The sequence below is a fragment of the Labrus bergylta genome, chromosome 1, assembly GCF_963930695.1.
Source record: "Labrus bergylta chromosome 1, fLabBer1.1, whole genome shotgun sequence".
NCBI lineage: Eukaryota > Metazoa > Chordata > Actinopteri > Labriformes > Labridae > Labrus > Labrus bergylta.
The window spans coordinates 23,564,984-23,587,630 of NC_089195.1; the positions used below are offsets into that span (position 1 = coordinate 23,564,984).

At 40.2% G+C, this 22,647-nt stretch overlaps 1 protein-coding gene across 1 annotated transcript in view; it reads right to left on the minus strand.

Annotated features, from left to right (window-relative positions):
* Positions 1-4,282: 4,282 nt before the first annotated feature.
* hhip (hedgehog interacting protein) overlaps positions 4,283-22,647 on the minus strand; it is a 34,165-nt gene continuing 15,800 nt past the window's right edge. Inside the window, exons 5-13 of the mRNA XM_020628919.3 lie at positions 20,074-20,240; positions 18,619-18,792; positions 18,361-18,504; positions 16,967-17,085; positions 16,135-16,258; positions 14,923-15,068; positions 13,651-13,732; positions 7,055-7,203; positions 4,283-6,792 (exon numbers count right to left, since the gene is read on the minus strand). Of these exons, the coding sequence (XP_020484575.2) occupies positions 6,596-6,792; positions 7,055-7,203; positions 13,651-13,732; positions 14,923-15,068; positions 16,135-16,258; positions 16,967-17,085; positions 18,361-18,504; positions 18,619-18,792; positions 20,074-20,240 (1,302 nt within the window). The 3' untranslated portion in view covers positions 4,283-6,595. The remainder of the gene's footprint in view (positions 6,793-7,054; positions 7,204-13,650; positions 13,733-14,922; positions 15,069-16,134; positions 16,259-16,966; positions 17,086-18,360; positions 18,505-18,618; positions 18,793-20,073; positions 20,241-22,647) is intronic.

Sequence of the window (22,647 nt, forward strand, 5' to 3'; positions counted from 1 at the left end):
GTATTCCATCCACACAGACTCACACACTGCCAGCTTAGCCTCAGGAGCAATCAGGGTTCACATTCTTGCTAAAGTACAATTCAACATGTGACTGCAAGAGATAGAGATCAAATCTCCAACCTTCTGGTTGAGAGACAATCGACTCTACCACGAAGCCCCTACTTTTGCTATATTTGTAATATTTATGTGCTCAAGCAATTTCATAGTAAAAAAAAAACTACCTAGAGACATCCCAACCTCGGATTACAGGTAAAATATTCAAGTTCATCCTTTTTTCACATTCAGAAATTGAAATTTCGAAGTCCTTCCAGATAGTCAAGTGCACATAAAAATGAAGGACAAATGAAGGACATAAAGAGGAACAGGGTTTATAAATGACATGAAGATATTTAGAAACTGACATATTGCACACTCACTCAACCTTTTAGAATACTCTCCAGTCAGTGTTGTGTGTTTTCATTTATCATGGATACATTTTTCCTCCTCTGAAGCACAAGGCGTCATTTTATAACCGCCGCCCCTCACCCCCGTCAGTCTTACCTGTCGTCCGACACTCAGCTCTGCTCTCGGCCCTCTGTGGGGGTTTAGCATGTGTTAACATGACAGATTGAGCCCCAGTGGGAACCTTAATTGCATCATTTCATGGATGCGAGTCAGTGCTGTGGTCCGGGAGAGTAAACAAGCTCTGAATCCAGGAGCAGAGAGCAAGGAAGGTGAGAGAAGGAATGAAGAGTGCATGGAGAGAAGAACAGAGGGGAGCGGAAAGATGAATACAAGAAGGAAGAGGAAGTGCTTAGGGATTGGAGAATTTGTGTTAATTACTGGGTATTGAGATGGATTGAGGAAGTGTGAAACGTGACATAGAGGAAGGTGTGAAACCGAAAAAAAAAACCTCTTATTCGCTCAGAAAAAAAAAAGCCTGACCAACAGCCTCACTTAAAACCACCCAAAACTCTCCAAGGTGGTCGCCGAGTGAGGTTTGTTTTGTTATGCGATAAGCCATGAGTTAAGTGAGGCAGAAGGAAAAGGCCACAGCGGCAGACTCCTTGGAAAGCGTGTCTTCATAAGTAAGTGATCGGGCCAGGGAATATGAGATTTCAGCGGCCTTGGTCTTGCGTTTCAGCAGTAGTCCTCACTGAGTCAGCCTGTGTAAACACATGAGGTCACAGAAATCACTACGCAATTAGGGGTGTGACAAAACCAGATATACAACCAGGGGATTGACATGCACACAGATGCAGAAAAAGAACATACAGACTCACTGAAAAAAAAAAAAAACACCACAAATGTTTACAAAAGTCCAGATTCAATTTTCTCACATAAATCAATATGTTGAATCCTGCAGATGCCACAATTTATGCCCCAAATCACAAGAGACTGGTGCCAATACAGACAAACACAGATGTTAAAGTACAACATTAATCAACGTTTTCTCCCCAGCTAGGATCCCTCCCTGACAAGACATCATGACTTCATGTGTTAACACATGACATCAAACTCAGAGCCACAGTACAACATGCTCAATGATTTCCATGGTTATGTCGGTGAGCTCGTTGTTTGCTGTTAGAGCACAGTGGAAACAATTATTCATAGTGCAGGGAGCGTCAAACAAGATTTGAACGGATGCCACAATCGCAGTGAGAGGTTTACAGAAAAGTGTCATGATTGGACATGTCAACATGGACAGGCTCAGAAAAAGCATGTTGTTAGAGTCACCAGTAGTGGATTACTGTCTGAGCTTTATAAAGGAGCAGTGCCACCAAAAAGGAACATTTGTGAAAAAGGATTTCATTGTTTTTGCTCTGGAAGTAAAAAAGAATCATGGTGGTCTACATTTAAAAATGATGAAGTTACAACATCTTTTAAAACGTAGATCATTTATGTATGATCTTTATAAAACAATAACATGGGAAATGTAATTGTGTTTAAATCTGTCATGGTGAAGATGTAAACTACACCTTCCGTGTTGCATCGCATTTTGATTTGAAACAAGCTTAAGTGACTCTTAGTGCTGCATCAGTGGCCAATGTATGTGTATGAATTGAATATTTAATACTGATGGACATTTTACAGAGCAGCCGCTTCCATCAGTGTGTGAATGTGGTGTGGTGAGTTGAAGACTAGAAAAGTGCTATACAAACTCAAGTCCTGAGCACGAGGCTCTGTTTGCTCCGCTGAGGTTTGTTCACCAAAAATAATTTAAAAAAATGTAGTGGTAAGTTTATTCAATGGTCTTTAGTTAAGTGTGTGTAGGCCTGGTCTGAAAAAACAAATATGGAATTTGTTTTTATTTAAAATTTATGTTAATTTTTGACAGCACCGTATTTCTGTTATTTCTGTGTAGGGGAGGGCAAGGAAATACTGCTGGGAACCTTTGACTTTGTAGTCACAGATGTAATTATTTTTGCACTTTCCCTCAACCAAGCTCGCTCTTTTTGTGTGTCAATATTTAAATTTGAATGATTTCAATAGCACGAGGCAGTAATAGTCCCGTAGGACATATTAATTTACTACAGAATATAAACACTTGTAAATACAGCATGATTAATTGTTCACTGTCGTTTGTGTGAAGAGAAAAAGACAAATTCCTCGCTTAATAATCTTGTTTTCCTGTCTGCTCGAGTTACCCTATAAGTTTTGCTTGCGCCGCCTCTTTGGCTCATGTATACAATATTATAGCATGCACTTCCAGCCATCTCAGTCCTACAAATATTTGGTATACAGACTCCTCATGTTTATTCTAAGTACTGGGTTACACTGTTTGGGAAAGATAGCCAGACAAGGGCCCTTTGGGAAGGAAAAACAAAACCATTCCAAATGAAAAGTAATGATTCATGCCACAGATAGTGTGTAAACTCAAGTATATATTGTACCTCACAGCACTATTGGACAGTTCCATTTAATGCCATTTTGATTGGATCTGAATAGTGCATAGACAACTTAGTATTGCATTACTCTAAATATGGCAGTGTGTGTGCTTTTGTGTATGTGTTAGTGAGACCAGAGTAAGGTGGGTGGTCTCCACTCACTATCATTGCACAACACAAAGCCTCATTGGTATTTTGAGAAGGAAATTAATATTGTCATCAGCAGTGGCTCTTGCGTGTGTAACTCCATGCATGAAGTTTTTTTCTGTACTTCCGAAAAAACAAGAGTGCAGAATTTCCACTTCAAATGAGGAGTCAGTCTTGACTTTGAGCGATGCCACGATGCTGCATGACGACAGAGCAGCCATCTCAGCTTGCACCTCATCGTCAACTCTGCAGGCAGCTTTCCATTCAAGCAGGAGTTAAGTGACTAGGCCTGGAGCCACATTGGCTCTAGTTTAACTTAAACATTTTCCTAACTTCTTCTCTTTGCTATTTTACCTGAGCAAGCCATCAGTGGAAAACATTGCAGTCGATTTACCAGAAATTAGAGAATTCCCAGTATGGGGCCAACTCTTATACATTACATTTACATCACACAATGACAGATTTTTTTAGACTTTAATACAATCTCACAAAAAACTTTATTTTATAGTTTTGTAATTTGTGATACAGGAAACGTGGCAAGAGGTCAATAACTGTCACCTTTGAACCAAGGAAATGGATATTGTGCCTTTTGTTTAATTTCTCAGAGGAAAATAACTATGTTTGCCATGTGAACTAGATTAGATATAATATCAGAATGATTAAATTGCAGAATTCAAGGGAATTTTTTTTTTTTTATTTGATTTCCAGATTAGTGCCTTTACTCTAAGCCAAAGGTGTTTTCGGACCAAACAGTTCTGGGGACCTTTTTGAAGAGAAACTATCCAATAGGGAGTTCCCTGAGAACTACACACCATGGGAACTTTTTTCTGTCTGCATTCACACCGCCATGGTGATAGGAAAGTACATACTCTGAAGCACGAGCTAAAAAGGTTCCTCTAAACGAGGTTCTAGGAACTAAAATAGTTAACATTTCCTGCAGTGTGGAATCAATCAAAGACGGAGAGGCTTTCAACAGTTCCTAAGACTATGAAAAAATTCCAGCGGTCCGAAAGGCATCTCAATGAAGTGAATAATAAAAAACATTTTCATAACTTTATGTAGGTACTAAATATTACATTTAGAAAAATTGCGATTGGCCTTCCTTGAACCAGGTTGGATGAACATCTTTATGAACGTGAGGGGGACGAGAAGCGTCCGCTAGAGAATGTGCTCCCAGATTTTTGTTTTTCCTTGTAAATTATAAGAAAACCATTAGTAAATCTATTTTTTATTTTAGATTACCAATAACCCAAAAAAACACACAAATATTTCAGACATGCTATAAATTTTAATAGACATATTGATATTTCTGTAGAGAAACAAAGTTATCCCTAGTTTTATTTACAATACAGGAATAAAAAAATTGTCGCATACAGTACAATGGTAAAAACAACATAGAGAACTTAAATAATTTTTTTGTTTGTTTAACTACTTAAATAATGAAAATGGTTATTCTATTCACACCACGCCGTCTCAGCAGCTACAATGCAACTTTCACATTAAGTGCTAAAAAAAATCATAATTTTCCATTTTACAGCATGAGTTCCATTTAGACCAGGTAGAGTTGATTTATTCAGCAAACACAAGCAAGGGTGGAGATGAAGAAGACATACATCTTCACAGATTAAAAAAACAACAACTTTAATTGACCTTTTTAATTTGAGCCTTGATTTTCAAGAAAAAAAAAAGTTGGGGGAGAGAAAAACTTTGTCTTCAACACTATTAAACAGTGATGGTTTTTATCATGAATCATTGTATGGAATTTAAATGGAAAAATGTGTCTGTGCTGCATACATTTTAACTTCAGTGTGGTATCTGAAAAGACACAACACATTGATGTTGCTCCAGACAGCCCAGTCTGTGTTGAACTGTTTTGAACTGTTGAACTGTTTTCTGACAGTAGCAGTCAGATGCTCAATCGAGTGTAATGTCTGCACATTATTTTCCATTAGACTAAAAGTTAATCTAAAGTCTCCTGTTTGTAGATAAGATCACCTCTGACTGTGTTCTGCTTCCACAACGCCTTGGCGGCCTGACGGGATCTTTGATAATCTCACTTGAAATTACTTAATGCAGGCACAGACATGCATTACTTTAACACACTGGTCTCTCTTAACAGAAGAAGTTGTATGTTTAAGTACAAGAAAATGACATGAACTGACAAGCTTAGTGTAAAACTGCTTTCTATAAACACGGTTCTCTCCCATATATTATTACGCTTAAAAAAATAAACCCTCCTCTATGATAACAATAGTAATATTTTTTTTGTTTTGCAATGCTAAGCAATACTTAGGTAAGCACTATTGGAAATATACATCACCGCGCAATTCTCTTCCCTTTGTAGATTTTAATTCAGGTTCAGTTTCAGTGTGTGACGCAATGACAAGAGATTGTAAAACCACACCTGTTATAGAGTGATGGTGCCTATATGTAAATGTGTAACTTGTGTCATTGCGCTTTAAACGACAACCCCATTTTGAAAACAAAGTGAATGGAAAAATAAAACATGTATACAGTGCATGGGAGCCAAAAACTCGGTTCAGATTGAGACTGGCTTTGACAAACTCAGTCGTTCATTTTTCCGTGTCAGTACTAGTCCTTTGTTGAAGATCCATCCTGTTCATTTGTAGCAAATGAGTGTTGCAAAGCAGAGTATACAGACTGTATACTGTAACGTTTCATGAAAATGCGCTCACAAACTAAATACAACATTATAGGTGAGACAACATGGTTCATCTCTCTCGTATTAGTTCCTTTTTAAAATAGTACAGCACTAAGCACTTTGGGCTCTATGTGACCCACGACTCTCATGGACTTCTCAGTTGTTGTTGTTTGTTTAGCAGAGCTGCAGAGCGTTCCTTCAGAGTCTGTGTATGTAGACTTTCATTTTGTTCATTTTGAATAGACCTTAAGTACAAATTGAACCTTCAGCCCCATCACTCCATACAACTTTAAATCCTTAAAGAACCCCTGAACAATCATTTGAGTCTCAGTTGAAGTGCCTCAGACTCCATTTTTCTGGTGGGAGGGGTCTCCCACCAGAAGTAAGGCAACAAATGGCCCCAGAAAAGATCCAGAGTCTTGGGGTAAAAATGTTCTCGTTTGCAGAGTTCCTGTTCCTGTGGAGTGACCTTTGTGAGAGTGTTTTCTGAACGGCAGACAAAGTGAACTGAGCTACCCTAACTCAGCCATGCTTCTCAGTCATGTTGCTGGTGCCTGCAGGTCTCTGAAAAGTGAACACGGCTTGGATGCCAGGCCTGGTGCTCAGGAGCAAGTAGCTTATAGGTGGAAGAGGAAGAGTTCAGTGATGAGGATTAAAAGCAGTCTGACATGGATCCTGTGTGTGTGTGTGTGTGTGTGTGTGTGTGTGTGTGTGTGTGTGTGTGTGTGTGTGTGTGTGTGTGTGTGTGTGTGTGTGTGTGTGTGTGTGTGTGTGTGTGTGTGTGTGTGCATGCCTGTGTGGGTGTGAGGGATTAAGAAGCCTTATTAAGGACACCTCATTAGAGTCTGCTGGTGGTGGTAGGTAGATTTGTGTCGACTTGAGGGGGACAGTGGGGAAGCAGCTCCCCCCCAGCACACCCCTATACGATGTAGCTGGTCAGGTCCAGGAGATACGAGGTCATGTCAATGATGTGGTCCATTATGCCGTCTTTCTCCTGGTCGTTTGGCATTCCCTGCTCACTCTTCTCACACTGGGGCCCAGAGTAGCCGCTCTTACAGAGGCACTTGCTGGGCTCCATACACACTCCTCCATTGCGGCAGACTGGTTCACATTTGGCTGCATCCAAAGAGAAAGAGAAAATCAGTGTCAAGTAAGAAAACATGAGAAGAAACACAAACTGGAGTTGTTTCCTTCTAAAGTAAGTCACAGAGGATCAAACAAGTTTTTTTTTAAGATTTTAGAAAAAGTGCACAGGCCTACTGTGCGTGTCATCAAGCATTATTTAACTAATCTGAGCATCTAGGAAGAAAGAACACATGAAGGTTTGCTCAGATAGCACTTTTCTGTAAGCAGCAGACACAAATCTAAGGTCCCTCACCAACTCTGCAGAGGGGTCCCTCCCACCCGGGGCTGCAGCAGCACTTTCCAGTAGGAGTGCAGTGTCCGTTCTTACAGTGTCTGGAACAAGCTGTCATCAGCAGCTCTGGAGGCTCCACTGGACGCTGGCACTCCTTTGGAGCATGAGGCCTGCAACAGTTGTTAAAAGGAGTGAGAGTCAATATCAAATGTCATTCTCACAAAACACCACAAGTAGTGCTATACATCGATGTATAATTTAAATCGATTGTATAATGCTGCATGTGTACAATTTTACTTTGTATTTGTTATCACATAACCGTCGCAGACATTCAGTACGTTAACATTCAGTGAAGTCGAGCTGCAGTTATAGCTCGACAAGGCTTTTTAATTGGACTACTGTCATTGTTCCAGTACACAAACACCAGGGAGAATCGATTTATTGACGATAATGTACGACTCCGCAACGATAGGTGGCAATATGCCCCCAGACTGAAAGTAATAATGATGTCTCCACATGACCGAAAAAAAGGCAAACCAGACCATCAGAAAGAAGAATGATCACTTCTCATGTGTGTGTGTAATTAACCACTGACAAGACGATGGCTGATAGTCTTTTTTTTAAAGGCAAAAGTCACAAAGACTCATAACTTTGACTGTTAATAGAAAGCAGGATGGGATTGTTTTCTCCACAGGGGTCTCCAAAATTGGCACAAACTTTAAAGTTCCTCAAAGGAGCTTTCAGAAAGCCAACAGAGACATCTAAAATAATAGGCACTGTGTTTAGGCAATAATTATGAATATAAACAGGATTTTACTGATTTTTTTCAGGGAAAGCAGTGTGACGTGAAAGGCGTGTAGATAATCAGCTCAGTATTTGTTCTGTGCTCGGCTGCTGTTCCAAGTAGTAAAATTTGAAGGTCTTTGTTACATGCAAAAGGAAAGTACACACACAGTCTGTTTAGTTGTTGAAGCCTTTCAGTGAGAAGTCACACCCTCCATGCATCATTTCTTATTTGCCAGATCACCACAGTTTCCACACTGCTTCGTGCAAAATCCATTCCTGACTTCTTCTTAAAAAGTGTTGCCAACAGAACAGACAGACAAAAAAAGCTAAGAAAAACAGAACACTAAACTAACTCTTATTTCCTAAGGTACACAGTACTAATATGATTTGAAGAAGTTCTGTGACTAACATATTCTATTTGAACATTGGAACATGGATGTATTGTGACAGCTTCAGGCATTCGTATACTGCCACGTTCTACACTTGTTTAAAATATATGTAAATGTTTCCTGTGTTACTACATGTTACTGCATTGGTGTCTTTTCTGTATAATGTCAGACATCTATGAAACAGATGGATTCTAACCATGATGGATTCTAACTGTAAAGTTGGGAACATTCCAGTTTCAAAGTGTTGCTTTTATTGTTTTGACTCATGCTTTCCTCAAATTCCCTCTACTTGATGAACAAAACAACACATAGAGGTTAACACGCGGCTCCCGCAGATATAAACATGATTTGGAAAATGCAGAAACACGCACAAACACCAACATCTCCGCACCATATGCGTCAAGTCTGAACACCCAAGAAACATATTGTGATCGTTCCATATTAAGACAAACATCCAGACACGCACATCGGTAAATGGGTTGAAACAGAATTATTTCATATCACGCTCTACAAGTCTGGAAATCATACAGCAGGCGCGTAATGAAGTTCAAATGTGAAACGTCTGTTAGTGGCTGTTCCTCTCAGGCCCACACACACACACACACACTAGTGTGGACCTTGAAGGACGCACGCTCGCGCACTTTCACACAAAGGCCTCTGGACTGATGCTGTTATGAGAGCAGAAAAGCGCAGGTAGGGAGGTTAGTGTGAGAGTGTAACGCTAAGTCCTTGAGAAAACAGAGCTCATCAATCATGGCTTTAGAGCTAAATGGTCAGAAAAAGCAATGTACAAGCACCAGGGAGTTAATTTGTACATTTAATCTGAAATTAGTACATTTTAATCTATCAAGTACATCTCGGTGAGGTTACTCTGCATGCACTCATAAAAGCTCTAACTACTATGCTGTGTTTTAACTGTCACTGTCAAGTGTTTTACATAATGTAAAACAATAACTGTGTGAGAAGTCGTCAGTGTTGTGTGATGTTTCTCAAATGTATGTCCCTGTAAGAGTATGTACTTCCTGGTTTAAAAAATAGTTCTAAATGTAATGACTAAGACACTGACATTGTGCCGTGTGCAGTGACAATACTGTGACTATGACTGTGTGTGTGTGTGTGTGTGTGTGTGTGTGTGTGTGTGATAAAGTTGCTTTAAATTTGAAGGATGGAGGGCAGGAAAGGGGGGTTGATTCCCATGCTCCCATCAGCACCCAACTCCAGCCTCCATCAGCGTTGGCTTTTGTTGTTGCAGGCTGCATGTAGTTAAAAAAGAGCGCAGGAGGAGAGCAAAAAAGAGAAGGAGAGAGAAAGAGTAAGAGTCCCTGGAGAATTGGTGAGGGGGGTCTGTAGCTAACACTGTTAATAGCAGGCAGGGGTCAGCAGCGCTACTAAACAGTCTGTACGACTGCCAGGGTGGCTGTGAAAACAGCACCTGCTGGTAGCGCCACTTGACAAAGGCAGCTGGGTCAACAGCCACTGTGGGAATTTATCAACTTTGGGAGGGCTGGTGTTATGTGTGAGAGCCAGGGAGTGGGATAAGGGCGACATGGCTTACACATGAGGTGGCTACAGGGGCAGAAAGAGAGCGAAAGTGATGATGACGCCCCAAATCAGAAAATTGCATGAAACACAGATAATGTCATAAATAAGATACAAACAGACCGGAAAGTTAGAAGGCATACTAGAAGCTGCTGAGTAAAGGCACAAGAAAATGTAAGCTTATTACTGGTAAAGATGTCATCACAAATTCACACCGTTCAGGTCTGCACTATCAGAGCAGTGTGGATGCTCTGCCTCAGATTAGCCTGATCTGTTTGATTATTATGTTTGTCAGTGTGTTTGAGTGTGTGTTAGTGTGTGTGTTTAGCTTGTTGGCTCACAGGGTCTGTTTGATTGACACGAGGTATATGTGAGAAAAGGGCAGTGGAGTGGTGTACATTGTGAGACCTAACAATGGCTTAATCAAACGGCCCAGTGTGGTCTCTTTTGCTGTTTTGTCATCTGACTCCATTGTTTGGGGGCTTCTTTTGTAGCTTCATTCCTTGTTTTAATTGTGTAAGAAATTTACCGTGTATTGTAGAAGCCAGGGCTATTCAGTGTGACTGGCAAGCAGCTTTGTCAATGGGAGGACCACAGCAGAGATGTAGGAAGATTTAGGAGGGATAGGAAAATAAAGAAAAGGCTTTTTTCTCCTGCAGCCTGCTGGGAGCTAGCGTACCACACGCTCACACAGGCTCACAGATGTGCATGTTCACGTGTACCCACCACCCACACAGTTTATATCTATGCACACAAAAAAACATAGAGGCACACATACAGATAAATATATCCACAAATGGGCTGCTGCAGTCTCATTTCCCTGTACATCAAGTGATTTGTGACTTCAATGGCTAACGTAGTTAAAGGAGGTCCAAGGACACTTTTCGAGGTTCACTGTGTCTTTTTAAGGTCTCTGCACACTGTAATTCAATCAGTCCAGCCTGCAGCTGACAAAACCTGGACATGTGAAAAGCCTTCCATAACACTGCTTTCCCTACTTCTCTGTGGAGCGTCTGAAACAGACAAAAAGGGCAAATGACATTTAACACCAGAAAACAGCAGGAGGTCTGGCTCTATATGTTACAATTAAGCCTCTGCCAACAACCTACTGTAAGAGCTAGGCTGATTTTATGCAACCGCATGGATGGAGCGCAACATGTGCCTTTTTGAATTATGATATAATAAACACAAAAGCTTTACTATACGAGTCCCATAGTGTATTATATACACACGGGGCTGATAAAAAAAATAACCCCTGTTTTGTGCTGAATCATGATATCTTTCTTTTGTTAGTATGTTTATTTCTCAAAAAGAAAGGGGTGTTTCCAGCAGTATTTGTTCCTGGCATAAATATAATGCTCTCACTGTATAAATAATTATGTTATCAAAAGCAGACGCAGTGGGAATGAGAAGACGCCTGCCCAGCCTGAATACCTGCCCACAGTGTGCAGAGTAAGTAAGCCACATTCAAACAGATTTGTTACTCAGTTTAAGGACTACTGCTTCACTTCATGAGTACATTTGTACTATTGTTAGATATAAGATGCTGAAAAGCAAAAGATAAATACTTATAAACTGTACAATTTTATACTTAATCTAAGACGGATAAGAGAGAGAAACTTATTTTACTCTTCCTTATCTTATTTTGTTTATCTTACATGTGTGTCTTGTGCAGAGTACTCTGAATTTCTTGGTTGTTCAAGGGTTGTGCAAAAGCTTTGTCATATTGCCTTAGATACAATGAATACACATATATATGGTAAAGAGATCCTATACTCAAAGTTCAGAACTTCTGAATCTCACAGTCACCATATACAGACTATACAATCTGAAATATCACTGCTTTACCACAAACAAGCCCAGTCTTGCTCTTCGTCTCCCTCATGTAAGCACACACATTCAGCATGTTCCAAAATGCATGGTGGCCTATTTATTATTGGAGGGGTACTCCAACTGACAAACAAATACCTAGAAATGAAGTCATCTGGCCAGGACATGTTTACACAAACACTGGTGAGGGATTTTATGGCCGATGTTTCCCTGCAAGCCTTTACCACTCTCCCTAACAGTTCCTCTTTCCCCCTCTTTGTTTCCAAACACACAGTTGATCAAAACACAGTGCTAGATGGCATTTTGCACCACAAAAACCACCATACTTTAAAACAAACCTCTTTATGCGATTTATGCTTTAGGGGCCAGATGTCATTGCAGTATGGATTTTTAAAAAGGGAAGGACTACTAGACTTGTTAAGGTCTGACATGTTTGTTACCCCACTTGCCCCCCCCCTGTTACCCCCTCTCCATCCGCCCTGTAACAGGATAATAATAACCAAGCCAGAGTGTATTAGGAGTCAAGACTCCAAACACCACAGGGTCTTAACAGACTAAACAAGTCCACTTGGTGGTGGAAACAATTGTTCTTTGGGAGAAATGTGTCCAGAGGTGTTGCCAGAAAACATAAATACAAAGCGAGCCACCAGGGCCTTGTGGTGTAATCTGTGGTGTAATTAATTGTGCTAATGCCTGGGTGGCACTGTCGTCACCCAGGAATAATCAGCCGCAGATATGTTTCTATTGTGAATCCGAGGGATGGAAATTCTCTCCTACTGAGTCTGATTCTCTTACCTAACTGACTCACTCAATCAAATCTGGTGCCGCTTGAGAAATACTACTCTGTTTGGGAATTTCCTTGTGTATTCATTACGTTTTAAATTGGAAACAACCTTCTTAGGGACCTGAGCAAATGGGTCGCCTAAACCCTGCAGATTGTTACTCCCTTAAATCCTCCAAAAGAACTGATATGAAAATAAGTAACATTCAGCTTGGAATTTTAAGGTAAGAACTATACATATTCTGTGAATGTGTGTGGTGATTACCTCTATGCCAGGGTTGTATATCAGACATGAATGCTCCTGTATGTTCTGGGATCAGTTCATGCCCTCTGCATATTTTCCCATGATGAGGAACACATGTTTTCACCTGCACTTTGCTGTGTACAAAAAATGTTTCAATACCATCTGAACAATTCACAATACTGTGATGCATATGGTTTAAATTAAGACGCAGCAGCATGCAAACACATTTGAATTATGAAGATGTGCTTGCTTGCATGCTCCCAACACATTCCAGTTTTTAAATATCAACAAATAAAGCACCTGACTGCGCAGAAATAAACTGGATCAAACCTTGTGTAAAAATGCTTGTGTGCTGGAGTGTTGCAGAGCTCCATCCATCTAATGAGGAATACTTTTTTGCACCATGTCTAAGCATGAAATGTGTATCTGTTTCTACATTCATTGCATTACATTCATAGAGCTTTCTGTACTGTACCAGCAGGTCTAAGCATACCGTCTGCCATACTTCTTGCAAAGATTTTGAAAAAGCTGTGTTGTTCTCCAGTTACTGCTCAGCATTTTGTTTTGGTCACCACAGGTGCTCAGCTGCCAACTGACTGAAGAGCACAAAAGCCATGGTCACAGCAATATTTTAAGTGTGCGCAGGAAGCCGGTATAGGTAGTGAGAGCTTTAGGAGTAAAATAATTCTACAATTCACAGCAGACACTTTTAACCAAAGCGACATACTTCAGAGAGTAAGTATAACACAAAATATACCAGAAAAGATGGAACACGGTGTATTGTGGTCATGTGTTAGATCTTGTATAAAGTACTGTATCTAGGATTTTTTTTGTATCGCACATTAACATCAAATCAACATTATATTAAGGATTGTTGTCAAGTTTGTTGGAGTCTTACTACATGGTGTGTACAAACTGTGTGGGATCACTTACTTTATGAAATGAGACACATTTCTATTCCACAGCATTCTACAAATATATGATGGTTTGCTTACAATTATTTGCCTAATAATTAAAAAAAAACTGAAAGTGTACTGTGTGATGGTACCTTTTAGGGTCTACCAGTTTGTAGAGTTTCCCGCTGTGTGATTGCGCCAGGCTTTTACTGCTTGCCAGTATGTAGACTTCACCTGGAAAAAGGGCAACAGTTATATTAAATTGGACATCAGCATCATTTGGAATTACATACTCTAACTTTCTGTCACCCAGGCAACCCTTGCAAAACAGGTTCAAAATTGAGTAGGGGGGGGACAAATGGAGAGCAGAGTATGAAAGAGAGAGGACATTAGAAGATAGTTAGACTGATTGCAGCTTAAGTTTCTGCATTGCTGCTTTCGCCAGAGGACTGCAAGAGAGAGTTGAATGGGACAATTGGATACTCATGACTGGGAACTAGGCAAGAAGATTTAATGAGGAACAAGCAAGCAAGAAAATTCCATAAGGGGACAAATTGTAAACATGTGTCTTGGGCCCCTGCTTTGGGACACAAGCCCACCTCCTCCGTGGTTCTTGCAACACTTCAACATTGATCAAATGCAGAAATCTTGAAATACCTTGTCAAATACTAATTCCGAGACCTAGCAAAAAGTGTGATCAAAGATTTCTGATGAGAGTGTGAATGATCCACATCATGTCTTCATTTTAATCAGAAACATCAGAGCTGACAGCTAATAATTTTGAGTGTTTGATGGGGGGCCAAATGGTTACAATCTTCTGTATTATATTAGTCTGCTCACCTCAGCTCACCCTGCCTTATCTTCATACTGCAGGCCCCCAGGTAAACAGTAACACATCCTTCTACTCACGCAAAAAATCGCCTTGTAGGTGGCCCAATAAGTGGAAATTACCAAAAATCTAGAAGGAAGTACGCGCTATTTAATATCCTGTTGGGAATGGCCCAATGAGTGAGAGGAGTATTAGTTTCCCCGTAGTTTTCCTAGCTCTTCTTGTTTGCTAGGTGTTGCAACTATTCCAGATTTTCAGTGGTGCTTTAATGCATCGCACTGTGTTTGTGCAAATGTTATGAACATTTCTGAACTAACCGAGTGGAAAATTCCACACCACAATGTAAATATGATACATTTACATTCAAGTGACTCCAAGCCATCTTTTCTCCATAGCGTTGAACATGCATCATTTGAAGTCAACAAGCCATCAAGAAAGGGTTCATGCCGTGAAACCCCAAAGTGTTTCAGAAGATATGTGAATACATAGCTGTTGCTCATGTATAGATGGGGGGGAAAGAACAAAACAAAGCAGAAAAAAAGACTCAAAACATCTGAGAAGGGATGGATACGTGTATTTATTCTGCCCTACTAACCTAATTCATCTTCTCCAAAACCCAAGATGTGTCCCACAAGCAAGGAGCCACAGGAGCCAGCCGAGCCCAGACACAGAGCTTTCTCCTGCCACTGCTCTTCACTTTCTAATGTTGAAGATGTAGTCTTCTGGAGGATTCGCAGGTTTCTGAAACATAACAAATACACGCAGAGGATCATTCCCACATCCCTCACCTCAACAGTTTATCTTGTGTAAAGGATCTATTAAAGATAATGCCATTGTTTCTTTTACTTATAAAGAGCTGTGCAAGGAGAATATAATTAATTGTAAAACTGATAGTTAGGATCTGGGAACGGGGATAACTTTTAACATTGTTCATTGACCCATGCTCCTGTGCCACACCATGTAAATGGTAACTAGACTCGCTTTTCTAGACTTCAAAGTGCTTTTCACACCTATCCATTCACACCACATTCACACACTGATGGCAGAGGCTGCTGTGTATATTGTTAATCAGTATTAACTAATCCCATTCACACCATGCCATTTAGGGGACACATCACATGTGACTGGGGATCGAACCCTTCCAGTGGAGAGATGTCGACTCTGTCACTTATCCACAGCTGTCTGATGTCTCACATGGTGTTATTTAAGGTGTTGGCTTTTGATTTCAAAACAAACATCATGCTGGAGCCTTCACTTAGCCACAACAATATGCCCTCAAATTGTGCTAAGGAACATAATTGAGCAACCACACATTGTTTTTAACACAGCGCCAACTCCTGATAGTATACTCCTCCTCCTTTCTATTTACTTCTTTTTTTTATTCAAGCGTCAATGTTTGACATGAGCAAAGTAGGATGAATTAAACACTAAAGAAAAGTGTGAACAGAAAAAGGGTAGGATGTCTAATCTCCATTGACACTGAATAGTCCGTTTAATAGTGGTGACAGTTACATCAAACATCTTAATCCCCCTGTGGGTGGACCTCAGTGTTTTTTCTTAATTTTTGAGATTTTAAACAGAAATTGAAAGTCTATCAAGTATTCAGGGACTCAATAATAATTTCACAACTTAAAAGGTAATTAGCAACTTGTATAACAGGACTGAAAAGTTTATTTTTAACTCTTACCAGGTTTCTGCATTTCAAGGGAAATTTCATTGGCAATTATTACGTTAGAATTCGAATCCCCACCACATGTTTAAATATTATTGACATTTCCAGAATTAAAAAACTATCCTTAATTCTTACCCATTTTTATCTCCAAACACATAATTGCCATAAAGTCTTCTAGATTGGCAGCCCCTGTAGATGAAACCCCCCACAGGCGGTGCTCCTCCGGTGGACTGCAGGTCATAGACTGAAGGCTCATTTTCTAGGGAGCAACAAGGAGGAAAAAGTCTAATTAGGCACAGCTGCCTACACGTCTCTACAGTAAAGAAGGTTATCGAGGAAATCTATTGCATTCAATTAGTACAAATGTATCAATTAATAATAATTGATGCAACAGTTTTTACTTGGAACTAATTTCAGTAATGATACTTTGTTTCTGGTGTGAAGAGAAGAAGGCTACGTTTATTCAATTCTCTGCTGTTATTAATTACTTTTTGAATGTGAGAACAACAAGGCCACTCAGATGAGTTTACAACAACACTCAACCACCATCCCGACACTTGTTGACAGTTTTAAATCTTTGTTGTGGACACAATCTCACATTCTCTTGGAAAATCTGCTCTCCACAGGAGGGATTCTTTTTATGTGTAACCTACACCATATCTGCACTTGACCCCATGTGTTCTGTGAACGTGTTTCCAAAACACCATGTTCTTACAAAATGAAAGACATTTGCTAAACCAGATGTCAATTTTAGCAGAATAAATATGGAAGGTAATCCAAGAGGTCTATGTATTTTCATTTCTTTCTTCGGACGTAATGCCATCAAACAAGAATCCGGCGAAGTTTGCTTTTATCACAAGATATGTTAACATTACTAAACAATGAACTACTTCCAATTTAGAAAAAGTGAAAATTAGGTAAATATTTTGAACATATTTTGGAAAATCTCATGGAAATTGTAACTCACCATAATCCTTCCCCTTAGTTATTTCCAGTATTCTTCCTGCGGATGTGTTTTTGCCGCTAGCATCTGTACAGAGAATCAGCAGACTCCCATTCTCTGACTGAAGCCGATCCACTGCACACCTACAGTACAAAAAGACCAGGATGAGTACAGAAGGACAAAAAGTGATGTCTTAGCCAGGGTTTTCAGTAGCCAGTATCTACCAGTGTTTAGCTGGTAGCACCATGACGGCAGATAAAGATATCAACGGCCAAAATGTCCAGCGAGGACATCTACCGAATGACGACCATTCTTATGCTGTTATCTTTTTCCATGTTTCTCTGCAGTCTTGGTTTTGAATCATTGTGTTACTCGACAAATCATTGTGTTAAACAAACCTCTACATGGATCACCTGTCATGCGAATTGAATCAAATTCAACATTTCAAAACATGAGTGGTGTTAATTTGACCTCTTTATAAAAGGTGCAGCTAATGAATAGGTTACTGTCAAAATAGCAAAAACAGGGAGAGAGAGGAACGGAGAACAAGAGAACTGGAAAAAGACGAAACAGATCAAACCGCTGTATTCAGAGAGAACAGGTGCAGGTGTGTATGTGTGTTGAGATTTTAAGGGAAATATGGGGATAAAAGTAGTTTGTGAACAAACACTAAAATTAGTTGTTAAAGCACAATTAATTTAAGCTAACTTACTTTTGCTAGCCTTCATAACCTGACCTAAAAGGAAAAGGATAATTTAGGGCTGTTTCTTGAAATATTCCTTAAACACACCTCCCTTAGCACTCCAGGGGTACAGCCACATTACTTTTACTTAGTTTGGTGAGTAATTTTTTCCCCAAGAAAACAAAACACTTAGTCTGTTTCTTTAATGATGACAGCATTGGAGCTTGCTGCGCGTTGTGCACTAAGCTGAATTAAACTATGACTTGGGAGAATGAGTCACACATCGGGCAGAGTGGTGTTGTAAACAGAACTGAGAGGACTTTTAAGACGTGTAATTCTTGCATGAAAATGAATTAACACTAGCGTTTGGGGGTTTTATGGGCGTTTTATTGCTGTTAAATGTAGGTTTTTGGGCATATACGGCAATTCAAAGCATGTCCGGTGATTATGCTTTATGGCCAAAATTGTAGGATGTTACCGGCCTAATTGGCCGTTAAAAAAAAAAGGCTAGCGTAAACTCTGGCCTTAAGGCAAACTACAAGTTGCCATAAGAACGGTCTAATTTTACAAAGCTCTTACTTGAAAACAGGAAGAAATGGAATACAGCCATTTGTGCTACTATTTTTTGACCGAAGAAAAACTGCAGAAGTATAAGTCACTGTGGCCCAGTTTTGAAGATGTTAGGTTCCTCAGTGTTTCGTTACTGAACTTTCTCATGCTTGATCGTTTCACTCACCTGCCTGGGTCATGTAATCCATGAGCAAAGATTTCAGGTGGCTGGTTGGTGCTGTTGAAGTACGGGTTGTTCAGTGGTATGGAATAAGCTGATGTGCAGGTGTCTGTGTCCACATCTACTCTCAGGACGGACCCTGTGAAATCACTGCATTCAAACACACAAACAAAATACACCTTCACGAAGTAGGACTAAGGAAATACAGAGGAAAGAACCTGCACACCATCATTTATACTACAGTTCTTTGGCCAGGGATCTCACCTTAGTCCGTCCATCTCCTCCATATCATCCAGGGTGATCATGCCATCTCCCAGGATGATGTGCAGCAAACCATCAGGGCTGAACAGAAGTTGACCTCCGAGGTGTTTCCTGTGCAACTCTGCAACTTCCATCAACACCCGGACAGTTCGGGTGTCCACCTGGTTTGGGTTTTTTCTAAAGAAACATAACACCTCATTGTCACTGTGTTTCTGTGACTGTAAAAAATGACAGTAGCTACACTAAAACACAAGTATGTAAAAACTGTCAATTATTCAACCTTACATACAATTCATACAATCTTATAAAGACATTTATAAGCTAGCAGCTTTGGATACCCTGCACTTTACATTTTATTAGCATGAAAGCAACACAATATATTTGAATGATTTTTTTTTATTATTTGCTGTATAAAATAGGATTTTATACGTGATTAACCCCTTTGATTGAGTCCAAATATTTAAGATGGTTTCTGGACGAAATGTTACAAAAGTATGGATAATAAATGATGACATACTAACAGAAATCAAGGTTAAACAACTTAAATAGTTTGCTGTGTGGAGACTCTTAGTCTAATCTTAATACATTCCCCGAAAGAGGCAAGGACAGTGGGTGGAGATATACACAGGCTTCAGAATGTTGCACAATTTCTTGCGAGGAACTGGCTTTACTGTATCAGCAACACATGTTTCATAATGTGTTATTTCAGCTAGTCCTTCCATGTAAAGAAAATCTGCTTAAGCTATCATCAAATACTTTTACCATCATTTCTCTATTGGACCCTTAATTTAAGGACTATACTGCAGTCACCACGGCTGCACCGTAGTTAAGATTAGATCATTTAGTCAAACATACAACTGTGATTATGAACATTTTAATGCAACACTTAAACACATGCGTGAGAGGAGACTGTTTCCTTAATCGCAGGTGTGTAATTACGAGTGTCGCAAATGAACTCCCATTATATGTTCAGCAAAAACAGCGCACACTGAAAGTAAGTTAGGCGAGACGATGGCCTACATTCTGAATCTCATAAAACAAAAAGTTAATCTCTAAAACTCCCCTATGTACCCTTGAAGCTCCAGTTCTTACTGTGGTTACCATGGTCACTGGAATAGTGCCAATATTAAAACCAATTCCTCCAAAATTTTATCAGGACTTTTTCATAGTGGACTTTCAATTAGAAAATTTATCTTTCTCTTATTTGCTATATATTTCTTTCCGACCTACATAAATCCCTAGAAATGATAAGTGACCACATTATTAACTTTCATTCAGTTTATTTAATAAAGACAATTTAAGTGGGCTTTTAGTGTGCAAACTGCATGTTCAGCTATATTTATCTTCAAGCTTAAATAGATAAGTCAGTTTAGACTTAAAGATAACTAGGGCTGGTTTAATTTCAGGAAGTGAATGACCCATATTTAAGGTAGATTTGGCCCACACTTCTCCCATTACCTTGAAACGGTGTATTCAACCACACGGAGAATGTGGTCGTGTGGTCCGATGGCCCAGCGCTCTATTTTGTGTATGGTTGTGTTGGTGGTGTAGGAGACGTAGAGCTTGCCATTCTTCTTGTAATTGGGGTGGAATGCCAGGCTTAGCAGACCCCTTTCATCTCCACCCTGTAGTCAGATGAGAAACACAAAAGATCCAGGAGTTAATTATGTCCCTCCTTGGCTTTTGCTCGCCTGCGTGGGGTTGGAATCACCCCCCTCTGTCATCTTCATCATCACCAAGACCACTACATGCAACCCCTACACACCCCACCCCCCCCCCCCCCCCCCCCCCCCCCCCCCCCCCCACCAGCTTCTTTTATTCTATAACCTCTCTAATCCCCCTTTTTTATTTATCCATCACATTCCCTCTCACTCTCCTGCTATTCTCTCGTTTTCTACCCTCGCCTGTTTCACTTCACACCTTCACCAACCTACTTGAATATGTCATTACCTACCATTACAAAGCATTTGACTCTGGTAGAGCTGCACCTCCTCAAAAACCCTGCCCAGTCTTCTCTGCAGCCTTGTTATGTGCGTTTGTCCACAGGGTCGGGGGGCCCCTGTGACGCCCCAGCCCTCCCGGTGGCCTCCATTGTGCAGTGATTTGTGTGTGTAATCTTTGGGGGATATCCGCGAATGCTACGCTGAGTGGCTGAAAGAATTTATTAGCTCACTCACAGTTCATAGAGAGCACAAAAGTGCAGAGTGCTTCAGTCCATGCTTTTTGCTCCCCATCCTTTCGCTCTTTCCTGGTTTACACAAAATCCATGCGAAATTCAAGGCTTGGAGGGGGTTGGTAGGGTAGAGCTGCCAACTCCCACTGTCTTGGCAACATGTTTAGAAAACATCCAAATTGCTTGTGTAATATGTAAACCTTTGTCTCACCCCGGAGGCAGCCACATCAGTTGTCACTACTCTGGTGGTCCTCCCATCATAGTTAGCTTTAATAATCAGCTACAGCATTTCATTCCCCAGGCAAGGCAAGCCAGGTCGGCCCTTTTTTTTTGTCGTACTCTGCCTCACTATTTCTTCTTGAAGAAAGAATGAACAGAATGCTAGGCTTAGGTGTGAAAAATGTTTACAAAGTGGTCCCTGTGTGATTGTATCCCTTCAAAACAGCTTGATTCTTTTTTTTTTCTTTCACTAAGAAAATGAAACAAGCCGAAGTGAGCATCCTCTAAAAAACATTTTAATGATGGAAAAAAACAAGCAGTATGTCAATTGTTAACACACGTTTCTCTTCTTGAAGTGTTTCTTCTAAATATGGAAAAGAATCTTAGATTTATCAAAGTGCCAGGCGTTGGATATCTGTCTTCTATGTCACAACCTAAGGAACACATCGCGATATGGTGTACTGGATCCAGAATTTCAGTTTGGACTGCTTGAGACACGATCTAGTCAATCACAGTATTGACCTGGACTGCAACAGAATGCATAAAAGATGAGTCTTTGTAAAGGAATGTTCTTGAAGTACCACTGAGCAACAACAGAGACACGCATGATAAGCCACAGGGGTTCCATCAATGTGAAATGAAGTGAAATGTTGTGAAAGTTGTTGAATAGTGCTCAAAACCAAAGACAGAGTTTGTGCGGGGGGGGGGGGGGGGGGGGGGGGAAATCGGAGGACTACTAGATGTCAGATTGTGGTCAAGTAAAAGGAGTTGAGTGGGATTGATGTAGCACACATACAGCTGGATGTCAGTCAAAGCACACTAGACTACACTCTGCCAAAGAATGTCAAAAAGTTTGATATCGAGAGGAAAAATTCTCAACCTTTACCTTGAAACGCTTGATCCATATATTATAGTGACCCACATGGAGGGAAGAGGTTAGCAGACGATAAACTCACAATAGGGAAGGGGTCAAAGATCCCAATTCTAAAAGAGGAAATAAGTACAAGGGACCCCAAAGATACTCAGTGGTGAAATGATTTCATATATTAGCTCTCTTGCTGGTATGAAGAGCCTTCAGCAGCAGGCGAACAGCAGCGCTGGCACCAGAGCCATTAGAAACAAACACTGCAGCAGAGCCAATCCAACACAACACCTTGATTAAAATAAGACAGAGTGCCAACCTGTAGGTCCTGAGCACCGATCAGGATGAAACTGCTGCCAGAGCTGCAGTACCGAAGACAGTCATGCCAAAACCAATATACTGAACAAAAAAGCTCATTTAGAGAATTAAGGGAGAACAAGCTGCATGTTTCACTACTTGTCTACACCAAATGAAGTATCAGTTCTAAATTTTTGGCATAAAAGCTTGAGCTAGATTCAGGCGATATTCTCTTGCTTGTGTCATAGTATATTTTATAAATTAGTACAGTAGGAAACAAGAACAGTATTAAAGACACTTATGGGTTATGTTAAGTTATTTTTTTAACCAATGAAGATGAGGAATGGTCTGGAGCTTAAAATGCAAGCTTTTCTGTTTAATTTCAAATGTTTAACCTTCAACATGTCTAAACAAAAGATCTTCATTAGTCTGATTAGAATAAATTCCATCTGCAAACCTCTTAAACTATACAAATCACCAA